At 45.0% G+C, this 25,486-nt stretch overlaps 1 protein-coding gene across 6 annotated transcripts in view; it reads right to left on the bottom strand.

Moving 5' to 3' along the window:
* Positions 1-24,129, bottom strand: part of NSD1 (nuclear receptor binding SET domain protein 1) — a 147,759-nt gene extending 123,630 nt beyond the window's left edge. Inside the window, exons 1-3 of one of the 6 annotated variants that reach the window (XM_036084863.2) lie at positions 24,015-24,126; positions 21,969-22,082; positions 21,139-21,228 (exon numbers count right to left, since the gene is read on the bottom strand). In XM_036084863.2, coding sequence (XP_035940756.1) covers positions 21,139-21,228; positions 21,969-21,998 — 120 coding nt within the window. In that variant the 5' untranslated portion in view covers positions 21,999-22,082; positions 24,015-24,126. Of the gene's footprint in view, positions 1-21,138; positions 22,083-23,129; positions 23,149-23,215; positions 23,436-24,014 lie in introns of those variants that run through there. The other 5 variants (XM_036084860.2, XM_036084861.2, XM_078066913.1 and 2 more) reach the window with 5 other exon arrangements.
* Between the last annotated feature and the right edge of the window lie 1,357 nt (positions 24,130-25,486).

Raw genomic sequence — 25,486 nt, 5'->3', positions numbered from 1 at the left:
TAAAACATTAAAGAATTAAAGGCGGGGGGTGGAGGGGGGAACCTGGGTGGCTCATTTGGTTAAGTGTTGAACTCTTGATTTCAGCTCAGGTCATGATCTTGGGGTCCTGAGATCAAGCCCTGCCTCGGGCTCTACCCTTAGTGGGGAGTCTACTTGAAATTCAGTCACCCTCTCCCTCCGCGCCCTCCCCCCTGACTTATATGTGCGCATGCGCACTCTCTCTAAAATAAATCTAAAAAACAAAAACAAAAACAAAAAAACTGGGCGCGTGGGTGTCTTAGTCGGTTGAGCATCTCCCTTCAGCTCAGGTCATGATCCCAGGGTCCTGGGATCGAGCCCTGCATCAGGCTCCCTGCACGGTGGGGAGCCTGCTTCTCCCTCTCCCTCTGTCCCTCTCCGTGTGTGCACAAGTGCATGCGTGAGTGCTCTCTCTCTCAAGTAAATAAAAATCTTTTAAAAAATAAAATAGGGAAGCCTGGGTGGCTCAGTCGGTTAAGCGTCTGCCTTCGGCTCAGGTCATGATCCCAGGGCCCTGTGATTGAGTCCCCTGTTGGGCTCCTTGGAGCCTGCTTCTCCTTCTGCCTGCTGCTCCCCCTGCTTGGTATTCTCAAGCTCTCTTGCTCTCTCTCCTTCTCTCACAAATGAATGAATAAAATCTTAAAAAAAAAAAGGAATAAAGATGGGATGGGACCACACCAAAATAAAAAGCTTTTGTACAGTGAAGGAAACAATCAACAAAATGACAAGGCAACCTACTAAATGGGAGAAGATATTTGCAAATGACATATTTGATAAGGAATTAATATCCAAAATATATAAAGAACTTACACAAGTCGACACCAAAAAAACAAACAATCTCATTAAAAAAGGGGCAGAGGACCTGAATAGACATTGTCCCAGAGAAGACATACAGATAGCCAACAGATATGAAAAGCTGTTCAACATCACTAACCATCAGGGAAATACAAATCAAAACCACAAGTTACATCACACACATCAGAATGGCTAAAATCAAAACCATAAGAAATAACAAGTGTTGGTGAGAAAAAAGAACCTTCATGCACTATTGTGGCAATGCAAATTGGTACAGCCACTGAGGAAAACAATATGGAGGTTCCTCAAATAATTAAAAACAAACACTATATTATCCAGTAATTCCACTACTATTTACCCAATGAAAACAAAAACAGTAATTCAAAGACATATGCGCCCCTATGTTTATGCAGCATTATTTATAATGGCCAAGATACAGAAGCAACCCCAGTGTCCATCAATAGATGAATGGATAGATGTGATACACACACTGGAGTATTATTCAGCTCTTAAAAAATAATGAGATTTTGCCATTTGCAACAACACAGATGGACCTAGAGGGTATAATGCTAAGTGAAATAAGTCAAACAGAGAAAAACAAAAACCAGTCCTGTGTGGGATTTAAGAAACAAAACAAACAAAGAAAAAAAGAGAAACCAAGAAACAGACTCTTAAATACGGAGAACAAACTAGTGGTTGCCAGAGGGGATGTGGGGGGGTTGAGCAAAAAAGATAAAAGAAAATTAAGAGTACACTTGTGATGAGCACTGAGTAATGTATAGAACTGCAGAATCAGGGGCGTCTGCCTGGGTGGCTCAGTGGGTTAAGCGTTCAACTCTTGATTTTGGCTCAAGTCATGATCTCATGGGTCATGAGAGTGAGCCCCTCGTTGGGCTCCACACTCAGCAGGGAGTCGGGGAGTCTGCTAAGAACTGCAGAATCATTATACTGTACACTTGAAACTAATAATACTGTATGCTAATTATACTTCAACAAACAAAAAAAGAATGGAAAAAAAAATATGATCAACTCAGTAGATGAAAAAACATTTGACAAAAACCTAATACCCTTTCACTATAAAAACATTCAAAAAACTAGGAATAGATGGGGCACCTGGCTGGCTCAGTTGGTGGAGCATGCGACTCTTGGCCTCTGGGTTACAGTTTGAGCGCCATGCTGGGTGTAGAGTTTACTTAATAATAAAATCTAAAACCCAAAAAAAGAAAAAGGAAAAAGAAAGTAGGAATAGAAAGGACCTTTCTCGATCTGATAAAAGAGCATTTATGAGAAACTTTCAGACAAAATCATGCTTAATGGTGAACAACTGAATGCATTCCCCCTAGGACCAGTAGTAAGAGAAGGATGTCCACTCTCACCATTTCTATTCAACATCATACTGGAGGTTCCTGCCAAGATAATTAGGTAAGAAACAGAAATAATGCATTAGGATTAGAAAGAGGAAAAAAAAGTAAAACTCTTATCTATTTACAGACATGATCTTGTATAAAGAAAATCAAAAACTATTAAAACTTAGTTCAAGGGCGCCTGGGTGGCTCAGTTGTTAAGCGTCTGCCTTCGGCTCAGGTCATGATCCCAGGGTCCTGGGATCGAGCCCCGCATCAGGCTCCCTGCTCAGTGGGAAGCCTGCTTCTCCCTCTCCCACTCCCCCTGCCTATGTTCCTGCTCTCGCTGTGTCTCTCTCTGTCAAATAAATAAATAAAATCTTAAAAAAAAAACTTAGTTCAGCAAGATTGCAAGAACAATATACAAAACCCCACTGTATTTCTACATACTAACAATTAGCCATCCAAACCAAATTAACAATTCCATTTAAAACAGCATCAAAGGGGCACCTGGGTGGCTCAGTTGGTTAACCGACTGCTTTCAGCTCAGGTCATGATCCCAGGGTCCTAGGATCGAGCCCCGCATCAGGCTCCCTGCTTGACAGGGGGCCTGCTTCTCCCTCTCCCTCTGCCGCTCCCACTGCTTGTGCTCTCCTGTTCTCTCTCTGCCAAATAAATAAATAAAATCTTTTTAAAAATTAATTTAAAAAACAGCATCAAAAAGGGGAACCTGGGTGGCTGTCAGTTAAGCCTCCAACTCTTGATCTCAGGCTTTTTTTTTTTAAGAGTTATTTGAAAGAGTGAGAGAACATGCACACGCATGCAAGCAGGGGGAGGGGCAAAGGGAGAGGGAGAGAATCTCAAGCATACTCCCCACTGAGCGCAGAACCTGACATGGTTTGATCTCAGGGCCCTGAGATCATGACCTGAGCCAAAACCAAGAGTTGGACGCTCAACTGAATGAGCCACGCAGTTGCCCCAACTCAGGTTTTGATCTCAGGGTCATGAGTTCACACCCCACATTAAAAAAAAAAAGGCACCAAAAAGAGTTTAGGAATAAATGTTTAAAAAAGAGTGCAAGAAAAAAAAAATAGAGTGCAAGAGGCATCTGTGTTGCTCAGTTAAGCATCTGACTCTTGATTTCAGTTCAGGTCATGATCTCAGGGTTGTGAAATCAAGACCCACATCAGGCTTTGCGATATGGAGGAGTAGAGCCTGCTTAAGATTCTCTCTCTTGGGGAGCCTGGGTGGCTCAGTCGTTAGGTGTCTGCCTTCGGCTCAGGCTCAGGCCATGATCCCAGGGTCCTGGGATCGAGCCCCGCGGTGGGCTCCCTGCTCAGCGGGAAGCCTGCTTCTCCCTCTCCCACTTCCCCACTTGTGTTCCTTCTCTTGCTGTCTCTCTGTCAAATAAATAAAATCTTAAAAAAAAGAAGATTCTCTCTTCCTCTGTCCCTCCCCAACAATAAATTTAAAAATGGTTAGGATGATAAGTGTTATGCTATGTGTATTTTACCACACAAAAAAACTAAAGAATTCTCACTGAAACAGGCACATTGATATAATGGTGATTGGGACTGTAAATATATATACTTACTCTTTTGGTGGGGAGTGTGGCAGTATCTTTCAAAGTTATATATGTATTTAACTTTGGCCCACAAGTCCAATTCTTGAGTAGAGATTTATTCTACACATGTACTGCTTATTTGCACAGTTGTTCACTTTCAGCAAAAGAATATATGAATTGAAAATGCCCAGATTCAGGGGTACCTGGGTGGCACAGTCGGCTGGGCATCGACTCTTGGTTTCAGCTCAGGTCATGATCTCAGGCTCGCAGGATCAGGCCCCACTTAGGGCTCTGAGCTCAGCGAAAAGTCGGCTTGTCCCTCTCCCTCCCCCTCTGCCCTCCCCCCACTCATGCTGTCACTCTAAAATAAAATCTTAAAAAAAAAGAAAATGCCCATATTCATACAATAGCATAGTATCCAGGTGTAAAAAAGACTAAGAGAACTATGTCATAAAATGGAAAGATTTTCGAGACACCTGGCTTGCTCAGTCGGTAGAGTATGTGACTCTTGATCTTGGGAGTTTTAAGTACAAACCCCACTCTGGGTACAGAAATTACTTAAAAATAAAACCTTTTTTTTTTTTTAAGAACTTATTTATTTATTTGAGAGAGTGCACACGAGCACAGGAGAGCATAAGCAGGGGGAGTAGTAGAGGGAGAGGGAGAAGCAGGCTCCCCGCTGGGCAGGGAGCCTGATGCAGGGCTCGATCCCAGGGCCCTGGAATCATGACCTGAGCTGAAGGCAGATGTTAATCGACTAAGACACCCAGGCACCCCTAAAAATAAAATCTTAAAAAAAAATAAAATGGAAAGATTTCAACAATTATCTAAGTGAAAAAGGTTAAGTGTATATAATCTGCTACCTTTGTCATAAAAAAGGTGGGAGGTACCACATGAACTGAAGGTACTAAATGAGCAGACAAGGTACAAGGGTACTTCACTGGTTACCTTTTTATATTATGCTTTCGAGCATATATCTATTCAAAAATTTAATTCAGGGGGCGCCTGGGTAGCTCAGTCGTTAAGCGTCTGCCTCTGGCTCAGGTCATGATCCCAGGGTCCTGGGATCAAGCCCCGCATCGGGCTCCCTGCTCTGCGGGAAGCCTGCTTCTCCCTCTCCCATTCCCCCTGCTTGTGTTCCCGCTCTCGCTGTCTCTCTCTCTGTCAAATAAATAAATAAAATCTTTTTAAAAAAAAAGAAAAATTCAATTCAGTTTAGAAGTAAAAAGTAATCACAGACGATTTTGTATACTTAAGAGCTTTCTCCTTTAGCTAAAACTACTCATTTCTTGTTGGGTAGGTGTGGTAACCAGCCTCCTAGATGGTCCCCAATGATTCCCACCTTTTGGTATTCTTGGTATTCAACCCATGGTATTCCCCTCCCACATTATATCCCCTTATATCTTCCTGCTTGGTCTCTCTTGGATCACTCACCCTGGAGGAAGCCAGTACATACTGTGATCACTCACACTCCTACGGAGAGCCTCACCTGGCAAGGAACTGAGGCCTCATACAGTCAACCAGCAGCCATATGAACCATCTCGGACAAGGATCCTAGCTACAGCCTTCAGATGACTGAGTGTAGCCCTGGCTGACATCTTGTCATCTCATGAGAGACTCTGAGCCAGAACCACCCAACTAAGCCACTCCAGGATTCCTAACCCTCTGTGATATAAATGTTTATTTTTTTAGGCTGATAAATCTGAAAGTAATTTGTGAGGCAAAATAAATAACTAATACAGAGGGAAATATTCCCTCCACAGCTCTAAGAATTTATGTTTTCAAGGGACACCTGGGTGGCTCAGTCGGTTAAGCCTCTGTCTTCGGCTTAGGTCCTGATCCTGGGGTCCTGAGATCGAGCCCTATCTCAGGCTCTGTGCTCAGCAAGAAGTCTGCTTCTCCCTCTCCCTCTCTCCCACACTCTCTCTTTACCTCAAATAAATAGATAAAATCTTAAAAAAAAAACCAAAACCATGTGGTGCCTGGGTGGCTCAGTCATTAAGCGTCTGCCTTTGGCTCAGGTCATGATCCCAGGGTACTGGGATCGAGCCCCGCATCAGGCTCCCCGCTCTGCGGGAAGCCTGCTTCTCCCTCTCCTGCTCCCCCTGCTTGTGTTCCCTCTCTGGCTGTCTCTCTGTCAAATAAATAAAAATAAAATCTTAAAAAAACAAAAAAAAAACACAAAACTGGGTGGCTCAGTCAGTTGAGCGTCTGCCTTCAGCTGGGGTCATCATCTCGGGGTCTTGGGATGGAGCCCCAGATCAGGCTCCATTGCTCAGCAGGGAGTCTGCTTCTCCCTCTCCCTCTGCCCCTCCCCATCCCTCACGCTCTCTCTGTCTCAAATAAATAAAATCTTTTTTTAAAATAAATAAATATAAATAAACAAAAACTATTAAAATGGTGCAATCCTTTTGTAAAGCCATACAGAAGTAGATACATCAAGACACAAAAAATCTAACCCATTGCCCAGATAATTCCACTATCAGCAGTTTATCCTTAGGAAATAATTCCACAAACATTATTATGAAATTATTACTAGAAAGTAATTCCACAGATATTACCTATCAAGACTTTACTTACAATTCTAACATCTACTCCACCAAAGAACCGATCTCAGTGGTTTTATTACCTGTACTATACTTCTGCCCCAAAGCTCTACTATGTTAAAAAGCACTTTAAATGTAGAATTTTATTACCTCTCAACAACTGCTCTGCAATTCTTTACAGATGACAGCACTGTGCTTATTCCTTGATATAATTATAAAAACAAATTCAATACATTGTCAACTAAACCAAATGCAATGTTAGAGAAATGCCTTTGGAGGTAAAATTCCAATGACAATTAGCATGGCATTAACGTCTATTATTTTTACTGAGTGCAAAGGTAACTTGTACATCACCTACTTGCACTAGGGATCCCCAACAGCTCCAATTACACCATGAAGAGAAATTAGAGATGACGAGGGGTATATACCCTCATAATTTACAAAGAAAGACTACCTTCAGACTCTTCCTGGTATATAGAGGATATCATATAACCAATAATTATTTTTAATTTAATCTAACATGCAAATACAATTGTTCATACTCTAAAATGGACTTTATCCTTCCAGCAATCTTTACCAGAGTATTATGGTATTTTATGCAACATTACTGGAGATGTGAAAAGAACCTTAGAAACCTTAATAAAGTAATTTTGCCTAATAAAAGCAACCCTAAAATCTGTTTCAATTTATAAAAGGGAAACCACAAGTATGTATGGCTTTGTTGGTTCTCTAATAAATTATCTAAAAGTGGAAGCAATGCTTAAAAATTATGGTTTGTATATAACCATTACAAAGAATGTAGATCATGTAGCAAGAAACTCTCAAAACTCAAGTTTAAAAAAAAAAAAATCAAACAATCCAATTAGAAAATGGGCAAGAGGGCGCCTGGGTGGCTCAGTTGGTTAAGCGACTGCCTTCGGCTCAGGTCATGATCCTGGAGTCCCTGGATCGAGTCCCGCATCAGGCTCCCTGCTCAGCGGGGAGTCTGCTTCTCCCTCTGATCCTCCCCACTCGCATGTGCTCTCTCTCATTCTCTCTCAAATAAATAAATAAAATCTTAAAAAAAAAAAAAAAAGGCGAAAACTTTAAAAAAAAAAAAAGAAAGAAAATGGGCAAGAGATGAACATATTTCACCAGAGGATATACAGATGGCAAATAAGCACACAAAAAGATGTTCAACATCATTAGCTATCAGGAAAATGCCAATTAAAACCATAATGAGATATTACATAACTATCAAAATGGCTGAAATAAAAATAGTGATGACACAAATGCAAATCAAAACCACAATGAGACATCACCTCACACCTGTCAGATGGCTAAAACCAAAAACACAAGAAAAAGTGTTGGTAAAGATGTGTTGAAAAAGGAACCCTCATGCATTGTTGGTAGAATGTAAACTGGTACAGCCACTGTGGGAAACAGTATGGAGGTTCTTCAAAAAAATTAAAAATAGAATTACCAGACGATACAGTACTTCTACTACTGGGTATTTACCCAAAGAATATGAAAACACTAATTCAAAAAGATATATGCACCCCTATGTTTACTGCAACATTATCTGCAATAGCCAAGATATGGAAGCAACCCAAATGTCCATTGACTTATGAATGGATAAAAAAGGTGTGGTGTAGATATATACAATGGAATATTAGTCTTAAAAAAAGAATGAGATTTTGCCATTTGCAACAACACGGATGGATCTAGAGGGTATAATGCTAAGTGAAATAAGTCAAAGAAAGACAAATACCCTATGATTTCTAATCATGGGTTTGTGTGTGTGTGTGTGTGTGTGTGTTTTTTAGAGTGAGAGAGAGCACGCATGTGCAAGCAAGCAGGGGGTGGGGAGGGGCAGAGAGAGAGGGAGAAAATCTTAAGCAGCCTCCACTCCCAGCTCAAGCCCAATGTAGGGCTTGATCTCACAACCCCAAGATCATGACCTGAGCCAAAATCAAGACTCAGGGGCACCGGGTGCCTCAGTCGTTTAAGCGTCTGCCTTCGGCTCAGATCATGATCCCAGGGTCCTGGGATCGAGCCCTGCATCGGGCTCTCTCTGCTCAGCGGCGAGCCTGCTTCTCCCTCTCCCTCTACCGCTCCCCCTGCTTGTGCTCTCCTGCTCTCTGTCAAATAAATAAAATCTTTAAAAAAAACCCAAAAAACAAAAAAAACAAAATCAAGACTCAGACGCTTAACTGACTGAGCAACCCAGGCATCCCTGGAATTTAAGAAACATAACAAAGGAAAGAAGAGACGAAGGAGGGGCGCCTGGGTGGCTCAGTTGGTTAAGCGACTGCCTTCGGCTCAGGTCATGATCCTGGAGTCCCTGGATCGAGTCCCGCATCGGGCTCCCTGCTCTGCGGGGAGTCTGCTTCTCCCTCTGACCCTCCCCCCTCTCATGTGCTCTCTCTCATTCTCTCTCTCTCAAATAAATAAATAAAAAATCTTTAAAAAAAAAAAAAAGAAGAGACGAAGGACTAGGCTCTTAAATAGAACTGATCGTTACCAGAAGGGATATTGGGGGGAGGGGGGTTGAAATGGATTAAGGAGATTAAGAGTACACTTATCATGATCAGCACTAACGTATGGAACTGTTGAATCATTAGGGGCACTTGGGTGGCTCAATCGGTTAATAGTCAGACTCTTGATTTCAGCTCCAGTCACGATCTCATGATGGTTGGATCGAGCCTGCCTAGGGCTCTGCACTCAGTATGGAGTCTGCCTGAGATTCTCTCTCCTTCTCCTTCTGCCCCTCCCCTCCAACCCCCGCTCCTGTGCATGCTCTCCCTTGAAATAAAATCTTAAAAAAAAAAAAAAAATTTTGCTAAATCATTATATTGTACCCCTGAAACTATACAACACAGTACATTAATTACAATGGAAATAAATGAAGGAATGAATGAGAAAAAGAAAAAAGGGGTGCCTGGTTGGCTCAGTTGGTAGAACATGTGACTCTTGATCTGTGGTTTTAAGTTCAAGGCCCTCAGGGGATGTAGAGATTACTTAAAAATAAAAATCTTAAAAAACACTGGGTGTTATACTCAAACAATGAATCATGGAACACTACATCAAATAAATAAATAAATAAATAGAAAAAATGTATTAAAAACATAAAGTAAAAAAAAAATTTTTTAAATCTTAAAAAACGAAAAGAGAAAAAATAATGACAACACCAAATGATAGCAATGATGCAGAGTGCTGGTGAGAATGTAAATGACAAAGTCACTCTAGAAATCAGCTTGGCAGCTTCTTATAAAACTAAACATGTCACTACCATACGATTCAGCAATTATAACTCTTGGGCATTTATCCCAGAGAAATGAAAACTTATGTTTACACAAAAACCTGTATACAAATGTTCATAGCACTTTTACTTCTAATAGCCAAAAGCTAGAATAAGGCCAGATGTCTAACAGGTGCATGGTTAAACTGTGGTATATACATTCTGTGGAATCCTACTTAGTAATAAAAAGGAATAAAAGACATACACTTAATAAACTGAATGAACCTCCAGGGACTTAACATCTGTAAGTGAAAAAACCCAATCCCAAAAAACTATATACTGTATGATACCATTTATGTAACATTTTTGAAATAACAAAATTTTAGACAGATTTAGTAGTAAGCAAAGGCTGGAAAAGGAGTTTCAAGAAAGAAGATGGATATGACATAAAAGGGCCACAGGAGAGATCCTGTGGTGTTGCAACTATTCAGTATCTTGACTGTGGTGGTACGTATATGAACCTATACAGGTGAGAAAAATGTAGGGAACTTAATATATATGCTGTATATATTATGCACTACACAAAATGAGTACAGGTAAAACTGAAGATATCCGGAACCTATCTTTTCAGCAATACAGAATTTTCTTTTGGGGGTAAAAAAAAAACATGAAAAACAAAAGCTGGGGATACCTGAACAAGATTGGTGGATTACATTAACATCAATATCCTAGTTTTAATATTAGACATCTTCACAAAACATCAGCATTGCAAAACCAGGCAAAATGTCTAAGAGATTGCTCTGTATTTCTTAAAACTCTAAATCTACATTTATCTCAGTAAAAATTTCAATAATAAAAGAGAGTGGAGATTTATCTACATGCTCATATTAAATATGTCCTTAACATATTAACGAAGGTATTGAATAATATTCAGACCATTTACGTTACCAAAATATTAAAAAAAGGTACATATATAAAGAAAATTCTAACAGAATATCAAGAGTGCAAATGAAATATGAGGGGTGATACAAAGAGACGTTTACATTCCTTTTTTTTTTTTTTAAAGATTTTATTTATTTATTTGACAGAGAGAGACACAGCAAGAGAGGGAACACAAGCAGGGGCAGTGGGAGAGGGAGAAGCAGGCTTCCCGCGGAGCAGGGAGCCCGATGCAGGGCTCGATCCCAGGACCCTGGGATCATGACCTGAGCCGAAGGCAGACACTTAACGACTGAGCCACCCAGGCGCCCCTACATTCCATTTTTAAGTTTGATTTTTTTTTACCATGATACCTTATTACCTTTCTTTTCCTTTTTTTTTTTTTTAAGTAGGCTCCACACCCAGTGTGGAGTCCAACAGGGGGCCTGAACTCAGGACCCTGAGATCAAGACCTGAACTAAGATCAAGAGTCAGATGTTTAGGGGTGCCTGGGTGGCTCAGTCGTTGAGCGTCTGCCTTCGGCTCAGGTCATGGTCTCAGGGTCCTGGGATCGAGCCCCACATGGGGCTCCCTGCTCCACGGGAAGCCTACTTCTCCCTCTCCCACTCCCCCTGCTCGTATTCCTTCTCTCGCTGTGTCTCTCTCTGTCAAATAAATAAAATCTTTAAAAAAAAAAAAAAAGGAGTCAGACGTTTAACCAAGCCACCCACATGTCTCTCTTTGTTACTTTTCTAACTAAAAAGAATTATAGCCCTTTCTTCAAAAGGCTACACTTGAGATCATTAAAAAAGTTTAAGAAACAATCATTCAATGAAAATCAAACCCACCACCACAAAAGAGATGGGATCTTCTTTCAATGGGTTCCCATGAAAACCAGGGGATAGAGATGGAACATTTATATACACAGCAATGACAAAAGACAACCAGCAAAATGCAACAACGTAATAAAGTTATACCACTTAATAGGCAGAGTACAGAAAGATCCTGATCCTACTGCAAATTAAATTCTGACGACCAAGCAAAAATGGATAAAATTCTCCTGATTATTAAACAGAAACAGAAACTGTCAATGGTAGTTAATGTCCTTAATTTAGCAAGTTAAAGCAGAAGTGTTTGGAAGAATAGAGAAAAAAAGCAAAAATGCAGAGATATATTTCTCAAAATTCATGACTAACTCTTCCAAATACGTGTTAGGTTCGTGGCATAAAATAATGGGCATCATTTACTGAGCACCTACTTCAGAACTAACACCATCAAGCTGCTTCACATAAAGTATCTTGTTGCACACTCTCAAATAACCCTGTAAGGTACTAGCCCCAATTTGGAGATTAGGAACTGGGCCTCAGAGAGACTAAAGGGACTTCTCCAACTAAACAGGAAGCACAATACACACTCAGAGATCTGTTCAATTTAAAACCATTATGATTTAATATCCACAATTAAAAGACTGAAAGTAAGAATGGTGAGGAAAAAATGAATGCTTCAGATATTAGGGAGCTCAAATTCAAAGGCCTTAGAAATTGAGTGCATGAGGAAATAAAGTAAAAAAAAAAAAAGACAAAAAAAACCTCTGAAGTTTTGAAATTTGGTACATGGAGGATGAGAGCTGACAGTCCACTCATCACCTTCCTACCTAAAATTTACTCCCCTCCCAACTTGTACCACTGTACCATCCACTCTTTCTTTGACTCAGTCACTACAAAGAAGGCACGATGTTACATACTGTTAATATGCAAAGATGAATCAGACCAGGAGGATAAAGGCATGAGCCAGGGCTGAGTGTGAAGCAAACCACCACTAATAGGGCAGTCTGGCTGAACCCAGAACACCTTGGGTATAGCATATGAGATTTCAGGAGGTCAGGAAAGGGTCCCATCAAAAGAGGCACTAAGTATGGGCTTTATTTGTTAGGCAAATAGGGAAAAAAGTGAGGCATTCATTGAAGGTAAAGCTTTAACCAGGGACCTACTATTTCTCATTTTGGAAGTCAGGGGTAATTTTGGGTAAGAGAGACTGGAAAGAAAAACTATATGAAGACAAGTGATAAAAGCCTCGTAGTAGAATGGAAATGAAGAATGAAAAAGACTGGAGAATTTGTATAAATTAGAAATCGCATAATTTCTATGGGCTCCTGGCAGGCTTAGTCGGAAGAGCAAGCGACCCTAGATCTTGCAGTCGCGAGGTCAAGTCCCACGTTGGGTATGGAGACCACTTAAATTTAAATTTAATTTTAAAAAAGGGGCGCCTGGGTGCCTCAGTCAGTCAAGTGCCTGACTTCAGCTCAGGTCATGATCTCAGAGTTCTGGGATCAAGCCCCGGGTCAGGCTCCCTGTTCAGCAGGGAGTCTGCTTGTCCCTCTCCCTCTGTCCCTCCCCACACATGCACACACTCTCTCTCTCCAATAAATAAATCTTTAAAAAAAACTTAAAAAAAAAAACTTTAAAAAAAGTTGACTTTAAGGATGGCATACAAGGCCTATCTTTATACTTTGCCTCCTGACAAGCCCACTCCTCCCCAGATTTCTATCAAAGAATTTCTTGGCACTTGTATATGCTATTCCTTCTTACTTACTGGCATATGTCTGCTCAATTATACATAACCCCTCTGTGAAGTTCTTCCTGATTACTCCAGACATGCCACAGTACTGTATATCCTCCCGTCTGCTGCAACTGTTCTTTTATAAGTCACAGATGACACTTCAATACTATATTAGATTTGCAGCATTTGACTACCACTCCTTTTTTTTTTTTAATTATTATTTATTTATTTGAGAGAAAGAATGAGAGAGAGATTGAGCATGAGAGGGGGGACAGTCAGAGGGAGAAGCAGGCTCCCCACTGAGCAGGGAGCCCAACGAGGGACTCGATCCCGGGACTCCAGGATCATGACCTGAGCCAAAGGCAGCTGCTTAACTGACCGAGCCACCCAGGCGCCCCTGACTACTACTCCTTTAAACAGTCCTTCGACTGCTTGCTCTCTTTTCTTCCTCTTTCATTTTCTGCCGTCTCATCCACTTTCATGGATTCACTTTATTGCTACTCTGCTATTAGACCACTTAGTATTCTCTACTGTCATTGTTTACATTTGTCTTCCTTAAACAGTAAAGTTCCCTAAAAACACAGACTATGTCTTACCTTTTTTTGTTTTTAATACTAGCAGTGCCTGGCACAGAGGAAGCACTCATATGTGGTTTGATCACATAAATGAGCAAGTTATTCCAAGGTTCCCACCCTTGAAATGAACAGGAGGATGATACCATAATTAACACAGAAGAAAATGCATGTTTGGCAATATAAGGGATAGGTTCAAAAGTGAATATGATTTGATAGAAGGTGGGTTAGTGACTAGAATTTCTTGGTTTGAAGATCAGAAGTCAGGTCAAGAGCCATTTTCACACAGCAGAGTAGCAGTAAAGTGAATCCATGAAAGTGGATGAGACTGCACAAAATGAAAGAGGAAGAAAAGAGAGCAAGCAGTCAAAGGACTGTTTAAAGGAGTGGTAGTCAGGGGCGCCTGGGTGGCTCAGTCGGTTAAGTGGCTGCCTTTGGCTCAGGTCATAATCCTGGAGTCCCAGGATCGAGTCCCGCATCGAGCTCCCTGCTCAGCATGGAGCCTGCTTCTCCCTCTGACCCTCCCCTCTCTCATGCTCAATCTCTCTCTCTCAAATAAATAAATAATAATTTAAAAACTTAAAAAAAAAAAAGGAGTGGAGTGGGTGCCTGGGTGGCTCAGTTGGTTAAGCGACTGCCTTCGGCTCAGGTCATGATCCTGGAGTCCCAGGATTGAGTCCCGCATTGGGCTCCCTGCTCAGCATGGAGTCTGCTTCTCCCTCTGACCCTCCCCCCTCTCATGTGCTCTCTCTCTCTCTCAAATAAATAAATAAAATCTTTTTTAAAAAAAAAAGGAGTGGTAGTCAAATGCTGCAAATCTAATATAGTATCGAAGTGTCATCTGTGACTTATAAAAGAACAGTTGCAGCAGACAGGATATAAAAAAGCCAATCCACAGAGCATTAAGGAAAAGTAAACAAAGTAGATAACTCTTTAAAGAAATTCACCATAAAGGGGAAATATCCCTGGGGGGATTATAGGATACACAAAGATTCCTTTAGAACAGGAAGATGTCATCCCATTTTTAGGCAGAAACAGTGATATATTAGAAAGGTAGAGAATAAAGACTCCAGAGGAAAAGAGGAAAGAATAATGAGTAACATAAGGTCCTCCACCAAGGAGGGAGTCAAACAGTAGAACCTGAGAGGCATGGAGATAGGATTTATTTTCTTCTGAGACAGGAAAGGAGAGAGTAGAGAATTGCTGCAATGAGAACAGAGAAGAGAATCCCTGAGGAATCATTATCTCGGGAACCAACAAAAGCCTTAGGTATCATCTGCACTCACCTCTCTTTTCCTCAAATCCAGACTCCAATTTTGCCTCCAAACCAGGCAGCCCAGAAGGATTGCCCAATTCCCTCCTCTGAAATAATCTTTTGGACTATCCCCCCCCTTTCTTTCTACTACTGACTCAGCCCAAGTCTTTACTATTGCAACAGACTCCTACATCCTAAATTTGTTTCTATTCTTCCCCACTCTAAGTTTTCCAAACACAAATTTCATTGTATCATTTCTCAGCTACAATCTCTTGCTGCCTCCCAATCTTAATCCCTTCAACACCAAATGCCACAGTCCAGATTTCTAGGCCCTATTACCTGACTACACCCATGCTACTCTACCAATCCCCAACAAATACCCCCTGAAAATACTGTGTTCATTTATTTTTTTTTAAAGATTTTATTTATTTATTTGAGAGAGAGAGAGAGCATGAGAGGGGGGAGGGTCAGAGGGAGAAGGAGACTCCCTGCTGAGCAGGGATCCAGATGTAGGACTCGATCCTGGGACTCCAGGGTCATGACCCGAGCCGAAGGCAGTCGCTTAACCAAGTGAGCCACCCAGGCGCCCCAATACTACATTCACTTAATTCTCCACATCCAAAGTACCTTTCTAAACCTAGCCAAACCCAACCAAGACCAATTCAAGTTCCACTTCTTCCTTGAAGCTTGACTACTCTAGGTTTCACTCATCTCTCCACTCAACTCTTTAACCACTTAATCATCCACAGCACAGAACTCAGTACAGGGGGTGATTTTTGAGTATTTTATGAATCCCCAAGATTGTATGGGATTGTTAAAACACCAAAATACCTATTTTTATATATTTTTAAAGATTTTATTTATTCATTTGAGAGACAGAGATAGCGAGAGAAAGCATGAGTGGGGAGGAGAGGAAGAAGCAGGCTCTCCCCTGAGCAGGGAGCCCGACGGCGGGGTTCGATCCCAGGACCTGAGCCGAAGGCAGACACTTAACCGACTGAGGCACCCAGGTGCCCCCAAAATATCTATTTTTAAATAGCAAAAAAGTCTCCATTCAGAGGTGCCTGGGTGGTCCAGTCAGTTAAGCATCCCACTCTTGGTATCAGCTCAGGTCATGATCTCAGGGTCATGAGATCCAGCCATGAGTCAGGCTCCTCCAAGCACAGTGGGGAGTGTACTCGAGATTCTCTCTCTCTCCCTCTGTCCCTCCCCCAACCCGCCACCCCAGCAGGTGTGTGATCTCTCTATAACAAATAAATCTTTTTTTAAAAAGTCTCCAGGGGAGCCTGGGTGGCTCAGTCGGTTAAGCGTCTGCCTTCAGCTCAGGTCATGATCCCCGGGGTCCTGGAATTGAGCCCTGACTCGGGCTCCCTGCTCAGCAGGGAGCCTACTTCTCTCTCTCCCTCTGCCCCCTGCTTGTGCTCTCGCTCTCTCTCAAATAAATAAAATCTTTTAAAAAGTAAAAAATAAAAAAAGTCTCCACTGAAACATCTTCCTATGGACAATATAGTGTCTATCTCCACCTAATGAAAGAACTAATATTATACTGCCAATTACAATTAAAACCACAAACAAATCTGGTGAAAAGATGCTGTTTCTTTTTTTTTTTTTTTTTTTTACGATTTTATTTATTTATTAGACAGAGAGAGAGATAGCAATACAAGCAGGGGGAGCAGCAGGCAGAGGGAGAGGGAGAAGCAGGCTCCCCACTGATCAGGGAGCCTGATGCGGGGCTCGATCCCAAGACCCTGGGACCACAACTCGAGCTGAAGGCAGACGCTTAACCGACTGAGTCACCCAGGCGCCCCAAGATGCTGTGTCTCTTAAAGTCAATGTAAATAAAGAAAAACCACTCTGATTATAGGCAAGGAAAGGATGATCTAGGTTGAGTACCTAGATGTAAACAAATGACAACCAGTAAACAAATGACAATGGACAATAATAGGACAGGAGCTTCAAAGGATAACATGATAAACATCAAAGGATTAAGAAATGTAAGTGAACGACACAACGGAGGGAAGATAAAACAAGATTGGTAAAATAGCAGTTATTTTTTAAACTGGATATGTACATGGGAATTTCTACTGTTCTCTCTTCTTTGGTACATGCTTGAAATTTTCCAGAGCCTACATTTCTAAAAGAGAACCTTACTAAAACTGATTAAGTCCCTAACTATTTTACAAAAATTTATCCTCCTTACGATCACGATGAGAGTGAACCAAAATAAAGTATGTCATCTCCCTATTGTACAGTTTCACTGGACAAAATTTCTTTTAATCTATTTGATTCTTGCCTTATTATAATAAACAGCTGCCATCATAACGAAAGTTTTGATAGAGGTTTAAAAAATTTATTTTCATAAATTTTTTTTTTTTTTTAAGATTTTATTTATTTGACAGAGAGGGAACACAAGCAGGGGGCGCGGGAGAGGGAGAAGCAGGCTTCCCGCCGAGCAGGGAGCCCGATGTGGGGCTCGATCCCAGGACCCTGGGACCAGGACCTGAGTCGAGGCAGACGCGTAACGACTGAGCCACCCAGGCGCCCCAAGATTTTATATTGAAAAGTAAATTAAGAATTATGAAAATAGGGGGTGCCTGGGTGGCTCAGTCGTTAAGCGTCTGCCTTCGACTCAGGTTCTGGTCCCAGGGTCCTGGGATCGAGCCCCACATCGGGCTCCCTGCTCGGCGGGAAGCCTGCTTCTCCCTCTCCCGCGCCCCCTGCTTGTGTTCCCTCTCTCCCTGTGTCTCTCTCTGTCAAATAAATAAAATCTTTAAAAAAATAAATGAAATAAAATCCTAAGTAAACCCTTTTCTCCTTATTATGAAATTTTTGTCCCCATTGTAAGTGGATTCATTTTCAGTGATCTTCTTTAAATAAAGAGTATATGTACATCAGACGAGCCTGAGCTACCTACATCCTAAAAGTTTTGACAATCCCTAAATTCATGGATACCACCATAGTATAAAATCTCCATAAAATATGTAAGTAAGGGAAGAGTATAAAACAAATAACTGCTACAAATCAGCCTAATGAGTAAACCAGGCCCAGCCAAGAGTATCAGAGACAATCAGAAGTCCCTACAGAAAACCAAGAGTACTGAGATAATTCTGATTTCAAGGGTTTTAGTCTTGTCTCTAATAATTTCAAGTGCCTTGAAAAAGACCTATGTCATTTATGACATCTCTTTTTACTACAAGGCTATGAAGACCCAATGAGACAATACAGACCAAAGCACTTAATAAGCTGTAAGTTACTGCCTGTTTAAACTTGTAGCTCTGAGACCAACCTTCCTTCAATATTTTATCAAGCACCTATATATTACGAAGACTGGACACTATATATGTTCAGTGGGAAGAATTAGAAGGTGCCAACCCAATTAAATATAAAAGCATCAAGTCAGGACTACTGACTATGACAATCATTTCACATCATTATATTCAAACAAAATAACTTAAAAGCATATAAGGGGGGAGCCTGAGTGGCTCAGGTGGTTAAGTGTCTGTCTTCGGCTCAGGACATGATCCTGGGGTCCTGGCATAGAGACCAGCGTCAGGGTTCCTGGTCAGCGGGGAGTCTGCTTCTCCCCCTGCCCCTCCCCTCCTACTTGTGCTCTCTCTCTCTCAAATAAAATCTTAAAAAAAAAAAGCACGTAAGGATAAACTGATGAGGCTGCTTATTTATGACAGGAGGCAAACAGTCTGCTTATAGCTAGATATACAAAACAACAGACAATATGATCTTGAATCATGTGTCTTTCTCTAATTCTAGACAGGGAGTATATAATCCTAAGAACTACTCTTACTGTCACATAATAAGAGAATCTGATTCTATCGTAGTATCACAGAATAAAAAGACAAATAGCATTTGCTAACGATTTTCTAAAATTTCCAGCCCTGAGGAGGCTGGGTGGCTCAGTCAGTTGAGCAACCAACTCTTGGTTTCGGCTCAGGTCCTGAGATCAAGCCGCGCATTGGGCTCCATGCTCAGTGCTGAGTCTGCTTGGGATTTCTCTCCCTCTCCCTCCGCCCCTCTGCGCCTCGGCTCGTGCGCTCACTTGTGCTCGCTCATGCTCTCTCTCTCTCAAAAAAATAAATCATAAAAAAGTAAAATTTCCCACCCTGAGCATAGAATCTAATGCAGAGTAAGTGCTCTATACCTCATGGTATCAACTGTGGTCTGTATGTATTAATAGCGTGTGATCATATAGAATTACTTTTAATTACACCTTTCCCAAGCTATATTGTTCAACTGAATTTGCATTCTCAGACTGATTTGACTTTTTCAAATCTTCAGTTAAAAAATATCAAAGGCAGGGCGCCTGGGTGGCTCAGTTGGTTAAGCGACTGCCTTCGGCTCAGGTCATGATCCTGGAGTCTCTGGATCGAGTCCCACATCCGGCTCCCTGCTCGGCGGGGAGTCTGCTTCTCCCTCTGACCCTCCCCCCTCTCATAGGCTCTTTCTCTTTCTTTCTCTCTCAAATAAATAAATAAAATCTTTAAAAAAAAAAAAAATCAAAGGCAGGGGCGCCTGGGTGGCTCAGTGGTTGAGCGTCTGCCTTCGGCTCGGGTCATGATCCCAGCGTCCTGGGATGGAGCCCCGCATCGGGTTCCCTGCTCCGGGGGAAGCCTGCTTCTCCCTCTCCCACTCCCCCTGCTTGTGTTCCCTCTCTCGCTGTGTCTCTCTCTGTCAAATAAATAAATAAAAAATCTTCCAAAAAGAAATTAAAAAAAAAAAAAAATCAAAGGCAAAAATCAAAGCTATAGATTGCACCCACAATCTTAACCCAAAGGCCTAAAATAAACAGGTTACTTGCCTCTTCGAGCCCATAAAGTCTTTAAGCAAATTCAGACTTTCTGCCAGAAAAAAAAAAATTCTATTTATACAAGTTTTCTAACTCCCAGTTTAGATACCTAACATACTGTCCATAGGCTCCAATATTTTCAATTCTTTATAACAGAGCCAATACTCCACTGACATCTCTTTTGATGAGAAACAAACAGATTTATATTTCTATATATATGCTTCTAGAAGATTATCTATCTCCACTGTTAGACCTAGGGTTCTATGTAAATACAAAGGCAAAAAACTATACATGTAAAATAATTTCAATGTGAACCCAAGAAAAAGGGTTTGTCTAAGCTGCCAATAGGCTGCCAACACAGCCTAGCCACCCTAAAAAATACTTAGGACGATACAGACTCAAGATAACCACCAAAACAAATTTTTAAAATCTGCAACTGCCAAGTTAAGAAACCAAGGAGTACTAAAGAATATTTCATATATAAATCAACAAACAAAAGCGACACACCCACATTCTCTGTGGCTTTAAAGAACATCAAGGCTATTGATAGCCTTGAATGTTTAATGCACTCAAAACGATCACCACATAAAATTTTTTCTGATTAAAACCTTAAAGATTCAGAGTCATCATGGGGTGGGGAGATCTTCTGTGGTGACACTACAGATGACCTAATAATACATCTGAACAGAAACAAAATTAGAATCAAGTATTTAAAGCCGAGAGGTATTTTTTAACAACCAAGAAGTTTGATTTTAAAGGTGATGAAACTGAGACTAAAAGAAGTCAACTGATCATTATGCTAACTGATCAAGAAATTCTGCCAAAACATCAAATAAAAAGGAACTTTATCATTTACAACTCTTGAACAACAGTACACAGCACTACTGAACAACTCAGATTTTCTTCTGTTTCTATACACGTACACATACCACACACGTATACATACACAAACTTTAAAACTAAAAACTAGAAAAGGCTCAAGAGCCTACTCTGATGGTGACATTTATCTAAAGCATAGGATGCTATACCTTCACAACAGGTAGTTCAGAAAAACTGGCCTAATTTAAATTTTGACTGATGTCCAAGAAGGTCTTCTCATCTTAGCTACTTTCAATTTGTACCCAAATGCACTCCAAACTGAAGCAAGAGTCACCCCATCAACTAAAAAAAAGGACTCCAGGAAATTAATTGGTCCACCTGTACTCATGATACCAGCAAGCCAAAGCATTTAAAAAAGAAAAAAAAAATCTAAACAAATGTATACCTCCATTTGAAAAATAAAATCTGAACTCAATCAAATGCCCTTAAAGTTCTAACTCTTAGCCAGTCCTCAATGGAAAGTTAATTGGGAAAAAATCTGAAAAGAACCAAACTCATACAACAGAGATAAATTTAAAAATCAAAGTAAAATTTCCCCAAAAAGCCTATCATTAGCAATAGGCTCTCAGCCGTGAACTGATAAGCAACCAAAAACCAATTAGTTATGTTTAAGTTGCCTGTATATATACATTTATGTATATATTTAAGTTGTACCAAAAACTGCTTACAAATGGCAATTCCTGTGAAGTAGATGATGATGAAGTTCCAGGTAATTCTAGCATGTTTCCTAATGTACTGGTACTGGAGTCTGGATCATCCTGAAAAGATAAATTTATTGAGTTTAATTGCTCTTCTATGGTAACGTTTGTATCTCCTAGTGAAAAGGGGGCTGGGAGAAGGGCTGCTTTTTCATTGCTGCCGTCCACTTCATTTCTTTGCTTATTTTTCTGTGTTTCAGTTTGAGGAGCTAATGGCAAGAATGGCGATTTGACTGCACCGTGTCTACTCTCTGGTGTGCTGTCTTGTTCATTTCCCATGGCCACGTCTACACCATTCTCTGATTTAGGCTCATAATTGCAGGTGGCATTGGTCTGAGTTTCCTCAAAGATCTCCTCTATACTCTCATCCTCTGTGACTGGCTGTTCTGGGTCCATTTCAGAATCTACATCTGCATCGTCCACACAAGTAAAATTCTCAAAGTGCAGAAAGCCATTCTTGATAGTCTTTGTTACTTTTACCTGGAGTTCAGGGGAGTTATTACAAGAGGGTTCCTGTTTCATAGCAAGTGCTGTTGGACCACCAGGACTCAAAGAAGTGCAAACAACTGGCGACTGAGCTCTTGAATCACTTTTTTCAGGGTCTTGAAAGGATTCTGATCCATCAGCAGACCCATTTAAATACTCTACATTGATCATGGAGGCCAAATCCTGTAGTCTCCGCAGTGGAATGTAACAAGATGGAGAATCTTGTCCATAAGCATTTTGGGATGTTCCACTGGCAGTCGATAACTGCATAGTACACCCATTAAGTGGCTCAGAAAAATTGGATTGACCATTACCGAAAGGGCTGTCCTTGTCTTCAGGGGCATCTAAATTCACTGGATTGGAAAAGGGCAGCAGACAATTTCTTCTAGATACTTCACAGGTCTGATCCATCCTGGGCCAGCATCAACCTGGAATCCAAAAACAGCAATTAATCGGAGTTTATAGGCCATTTGACTCTTATCTTCAAAATGGCAGCCAATTCTCAAGGCCTAGTGGCCTCGATGCCTTTCTGCTGCACTTCCATGGGCGGAAAAAGTTCCCCAGCTGACGATGGAAAAATGGCCTCGGTGAGCCTCCGCAAACTCCATCTTCCCGGAGCTGGGCAGATCTTGCCACATGCAAACAGCCCGTCCCTTTTTCCTGCACTGCAGACTGGTGGACAGTTGGGCTGAACTAAAATTAAAATCCCTTTGGCAGTAGAAATTCCTAAATCTCAAACAGGAATCGTCCTCCCCATCCCCCGCTGGGGGGGGGGGGTGTCCAGCGGCCGGATCTCCAAAAGGGAGGGGGCTGTAGGGCTCGAGGGGGGCTCCCGGACGCTGCACAAAAAGGTTAACCCCCCTCCTTCCTGGCTCGCTCGGGCGCAGCGGTCACAATAGCGCTGCACCCTGCGCCCAGCCGGCGCTGAAGCCCTTGCAGCGGCCGTGCCCAGGCCGCAGGCGAGTCGGCCGAAGCGGGTGCACCCCGAACCTCGCCTTCCAGACTGCAGGACTGCTCAGTCCACGGCTGCAGGGCCCAGAGGCCGGGACGCGGCAGGGGGAGAGAAACGGAGGCAGCCGGTGAAGCCGAGTCAGGGCAGCAGCAGCTGCTACAGCTTGACAAACATGGCTGCTGCCGACGCCGCCGCCGCCTGCCCGGGCCGCGCTCCTTCCCGCAGCCGCGGCAGCACCTCCTGGCCGAGCCGATCGCACTCATCAATATTAAGCAGCAAGCAAAGTTTGCTGCAGGAGGGCAGCCGGCCCCGCGCCCACCAGCCGGCTACCTGAGGGGAGGCGGAGGCCGAGGTGCGCGCGGGAGGCCGGCGGGGCAAGGGCCGCGCCGGGAGGAAGTTCGCGGCGGCCGGGCCGGCTAGGCCTGAGCCCGGCTGGTAGTGATGGAGGGGGAGGGGGCCCGCGGCTACAACGCCGCGGGCCACCAACACCGCGCCGCACCCGGCCCTCCCCCGCGCCCCTCACCTCACGGCCACCACCATCTTCCCCGCCCGGCCACCTCCTCCCTCCTCCTCGCGCCTGCCCGCCACCCGCCCCAGCGCACTAGTTACCGTGCCCCGCGCCCCCTCCCGGGCCGGCTGGGGGGAGGGGGTGACCCTCATTACACTGGGGCGCGAGCGGAGCCTTGGGGAGAGAGCGGAGCCGCTCGCCGCACCCCCCCTCCCCCCGCGTCTCTCTTCAGGGGAGAAGGCAGCGAGCGCGACCTGCCCCGGCCTATTCCGCCGCCGCCTCCTCCTCCTCACACCCCCACCGCGCGCGCCCCCGCGGCGGCGCGTGCGACCCAGCGCCTCGCGCCGGCCCGCGTGCGGCTGGGGCACCGAGTGCGCGCGCACCCCTTCCCCCACCGCGCGCGCGCTCCCTCGCCTCACTCTTCGGGGTTCAGGGCGGGTGAAGTCGGGCTCGCGAGCGCGCCGCCCAATCAGCGGAGCCGCCGCTGCCGCCCCCTCCCCTCCCCTTGCGCGCCCGCTCGCGGCCCGGGCCTACGGGCCGGCCCGGCTGCCCGGGCGGGGCCTGAGGCAGGCTCCCCAGGGGCCTCGCGCGCCTCCCCGGAGTGTCTGGGCCTGCGGGCGTCGTGGGTGGCACTCAGATCCCCTCACCTACCTCGGGGCGCTGCGCCGGCCCCGAGCTGCACACGGCTTCTGCACCCTACCCAACTCGAGCCCCAACCCCGGCGGCACCTGGCCCGGCTGAGGCCTGTCCGACCGCCCCGCCAGCCCCGCTCGGGCCCGCGTCAGTCCCGACCTCCATCTTAGGTTACAGCCCGGCTCCCCATCCACTGGGCACCTGCCCTCAGCCCGCTCGGCTCGGCCCGAGGCCAAGGCAACCCCCCCCTCCTACCGCGGGGCTCACCTGGGGGCTTGGGCTGGGGTCTTCGAGGCCTCAGGCCCCGAGCAGGCGCGGCCGCAGGTGAACCCCCTGCCCGGCCGCACCCCAAACCCACACCACCACCACCACAGACCAAGCTGAGCAGGAAACAAAATGGAGGCAGCAGCTCGGGTCTGCCTCCCCGAGCCAAGCTTGTGCAGCCTCAGGGCTCCCTCCTGCCGCAGGCCCGACGCCCGCGAGGCAGGGGGCTGGCTCGTCCCGGGCAACACAGGCAGCCGCCCTAGAGCAGCGCAGACAGGCCGGGGACTCGGCCCTGCGGTCCCCACAGCCCCTCACCCACCACCCTTTCCCTTCCCCCTCCCCCCCATTTCTCTCCCTCCCCCTGCCCGGCCTTGCGGGGTGAGCGGCGACCGGGAGCCGGGTCGGGTCGGGTTACCCGCCCGGGCACTGCTTGCCCGGCCGCGGCCTCGGCCGGGGGATGAGGCCAGGCGACCCCCGCGCTGAGCCCACCCCCCGCACCGGAGCCGGGCAGCAGCCTGACAGCGCGCCCGCACCTCGGCCTGCAGCCGTGCGGCCCCCGCCCTGTGAGGCCGTGTCCCCAGCCCGGGCACCGCCGGGACGAAGCTCCCTCACCACCCCCGGGCCCAGGGGTCCTCGCTGCCTCGGGCGGGGCGAGGGGCGCGCTGGGGGGAGGGGTCCACTAATCCCTGCACCGCCTCCCGCGCCTAGTCTGGGTCTGGGCCTGGCACGGGGACTCGGGCCGCGGGCGCGGGCGGGCGTCAGTAGGTGTGTGCGCGCGGGGCAGGGGACGCGGGCTGGGGGCCCGGAGGGGCCGCGCCTCGCACCGCGGACGCTGCAGTTCTCCGCACCCAGGCAGATGGCCCTCTCGTGCCACAGCCGCCCAGCGCAGGCCGCCGGCTCCGCAGCCCTGATCCCCCGGGAGCGCGCGCCTCGCCCCTGCGAGCCGGGCTTCGGGACCCCGGCGGAACTGCGTTGAGAGGGCGGACCGCCGGGCTGGCCCAGCAAGGTCTAACCGCCTAATCTTCGGCCCGGTGCTGTCTGCTCCCAGGGCGCCTTGGACCTCGAGGCCTGCACCCAGCGCCCCGGGCCCCGCAGCCCTGGCCTAGAGCGGCCGCGATGCGTCCAATCATCAAAGGCGGTGCAAGGACAGGTCAAGGAACCCAAACCCAGCCTCACCCCGGGACTCCGGCCCCCTAGGCCCTTCCCCCAATTCGGTCTGACTCAGTCGCCCCCTGGGCCTGTACCCCGGCAAAAAGCTCACCGCGGCAGCTAGCTGTTACCAAAAATGCTAAGGGCATCCTCGCTGTTCAGAGAAAACCAGGATCTACCGCCATAAAAATCCCGCCTCCTCCAGAAAGCCTTCTGTGATTAGAGTTAACTCCATCTCAAAGCTGAGGGCACCGCCCTCGAGAGCCACGTGACCACCATTCTTCCCTGGGCTTAGTAAATGTGCATAATTATTGCCCCAGTGGAGT

Source organism: Halichoerus grypus, chromosome 2 (genome assembly GCF_964656455.1).
Source record: "Halichoerus grypus chromosome 2, mHalGry1.hap1.1, whole genome shotgun sequence".
Lineage (NCBI taxonomy): Eukaryota > Metazoa > Chordata > Mammalia > Carnivora > Phocidae > Halichoerus > Halichoerus grypus.
Note: the sequence above shows the minus strand (reverse complement) of the source record. Positions and strands in the feature narration are given on the sequence as shown.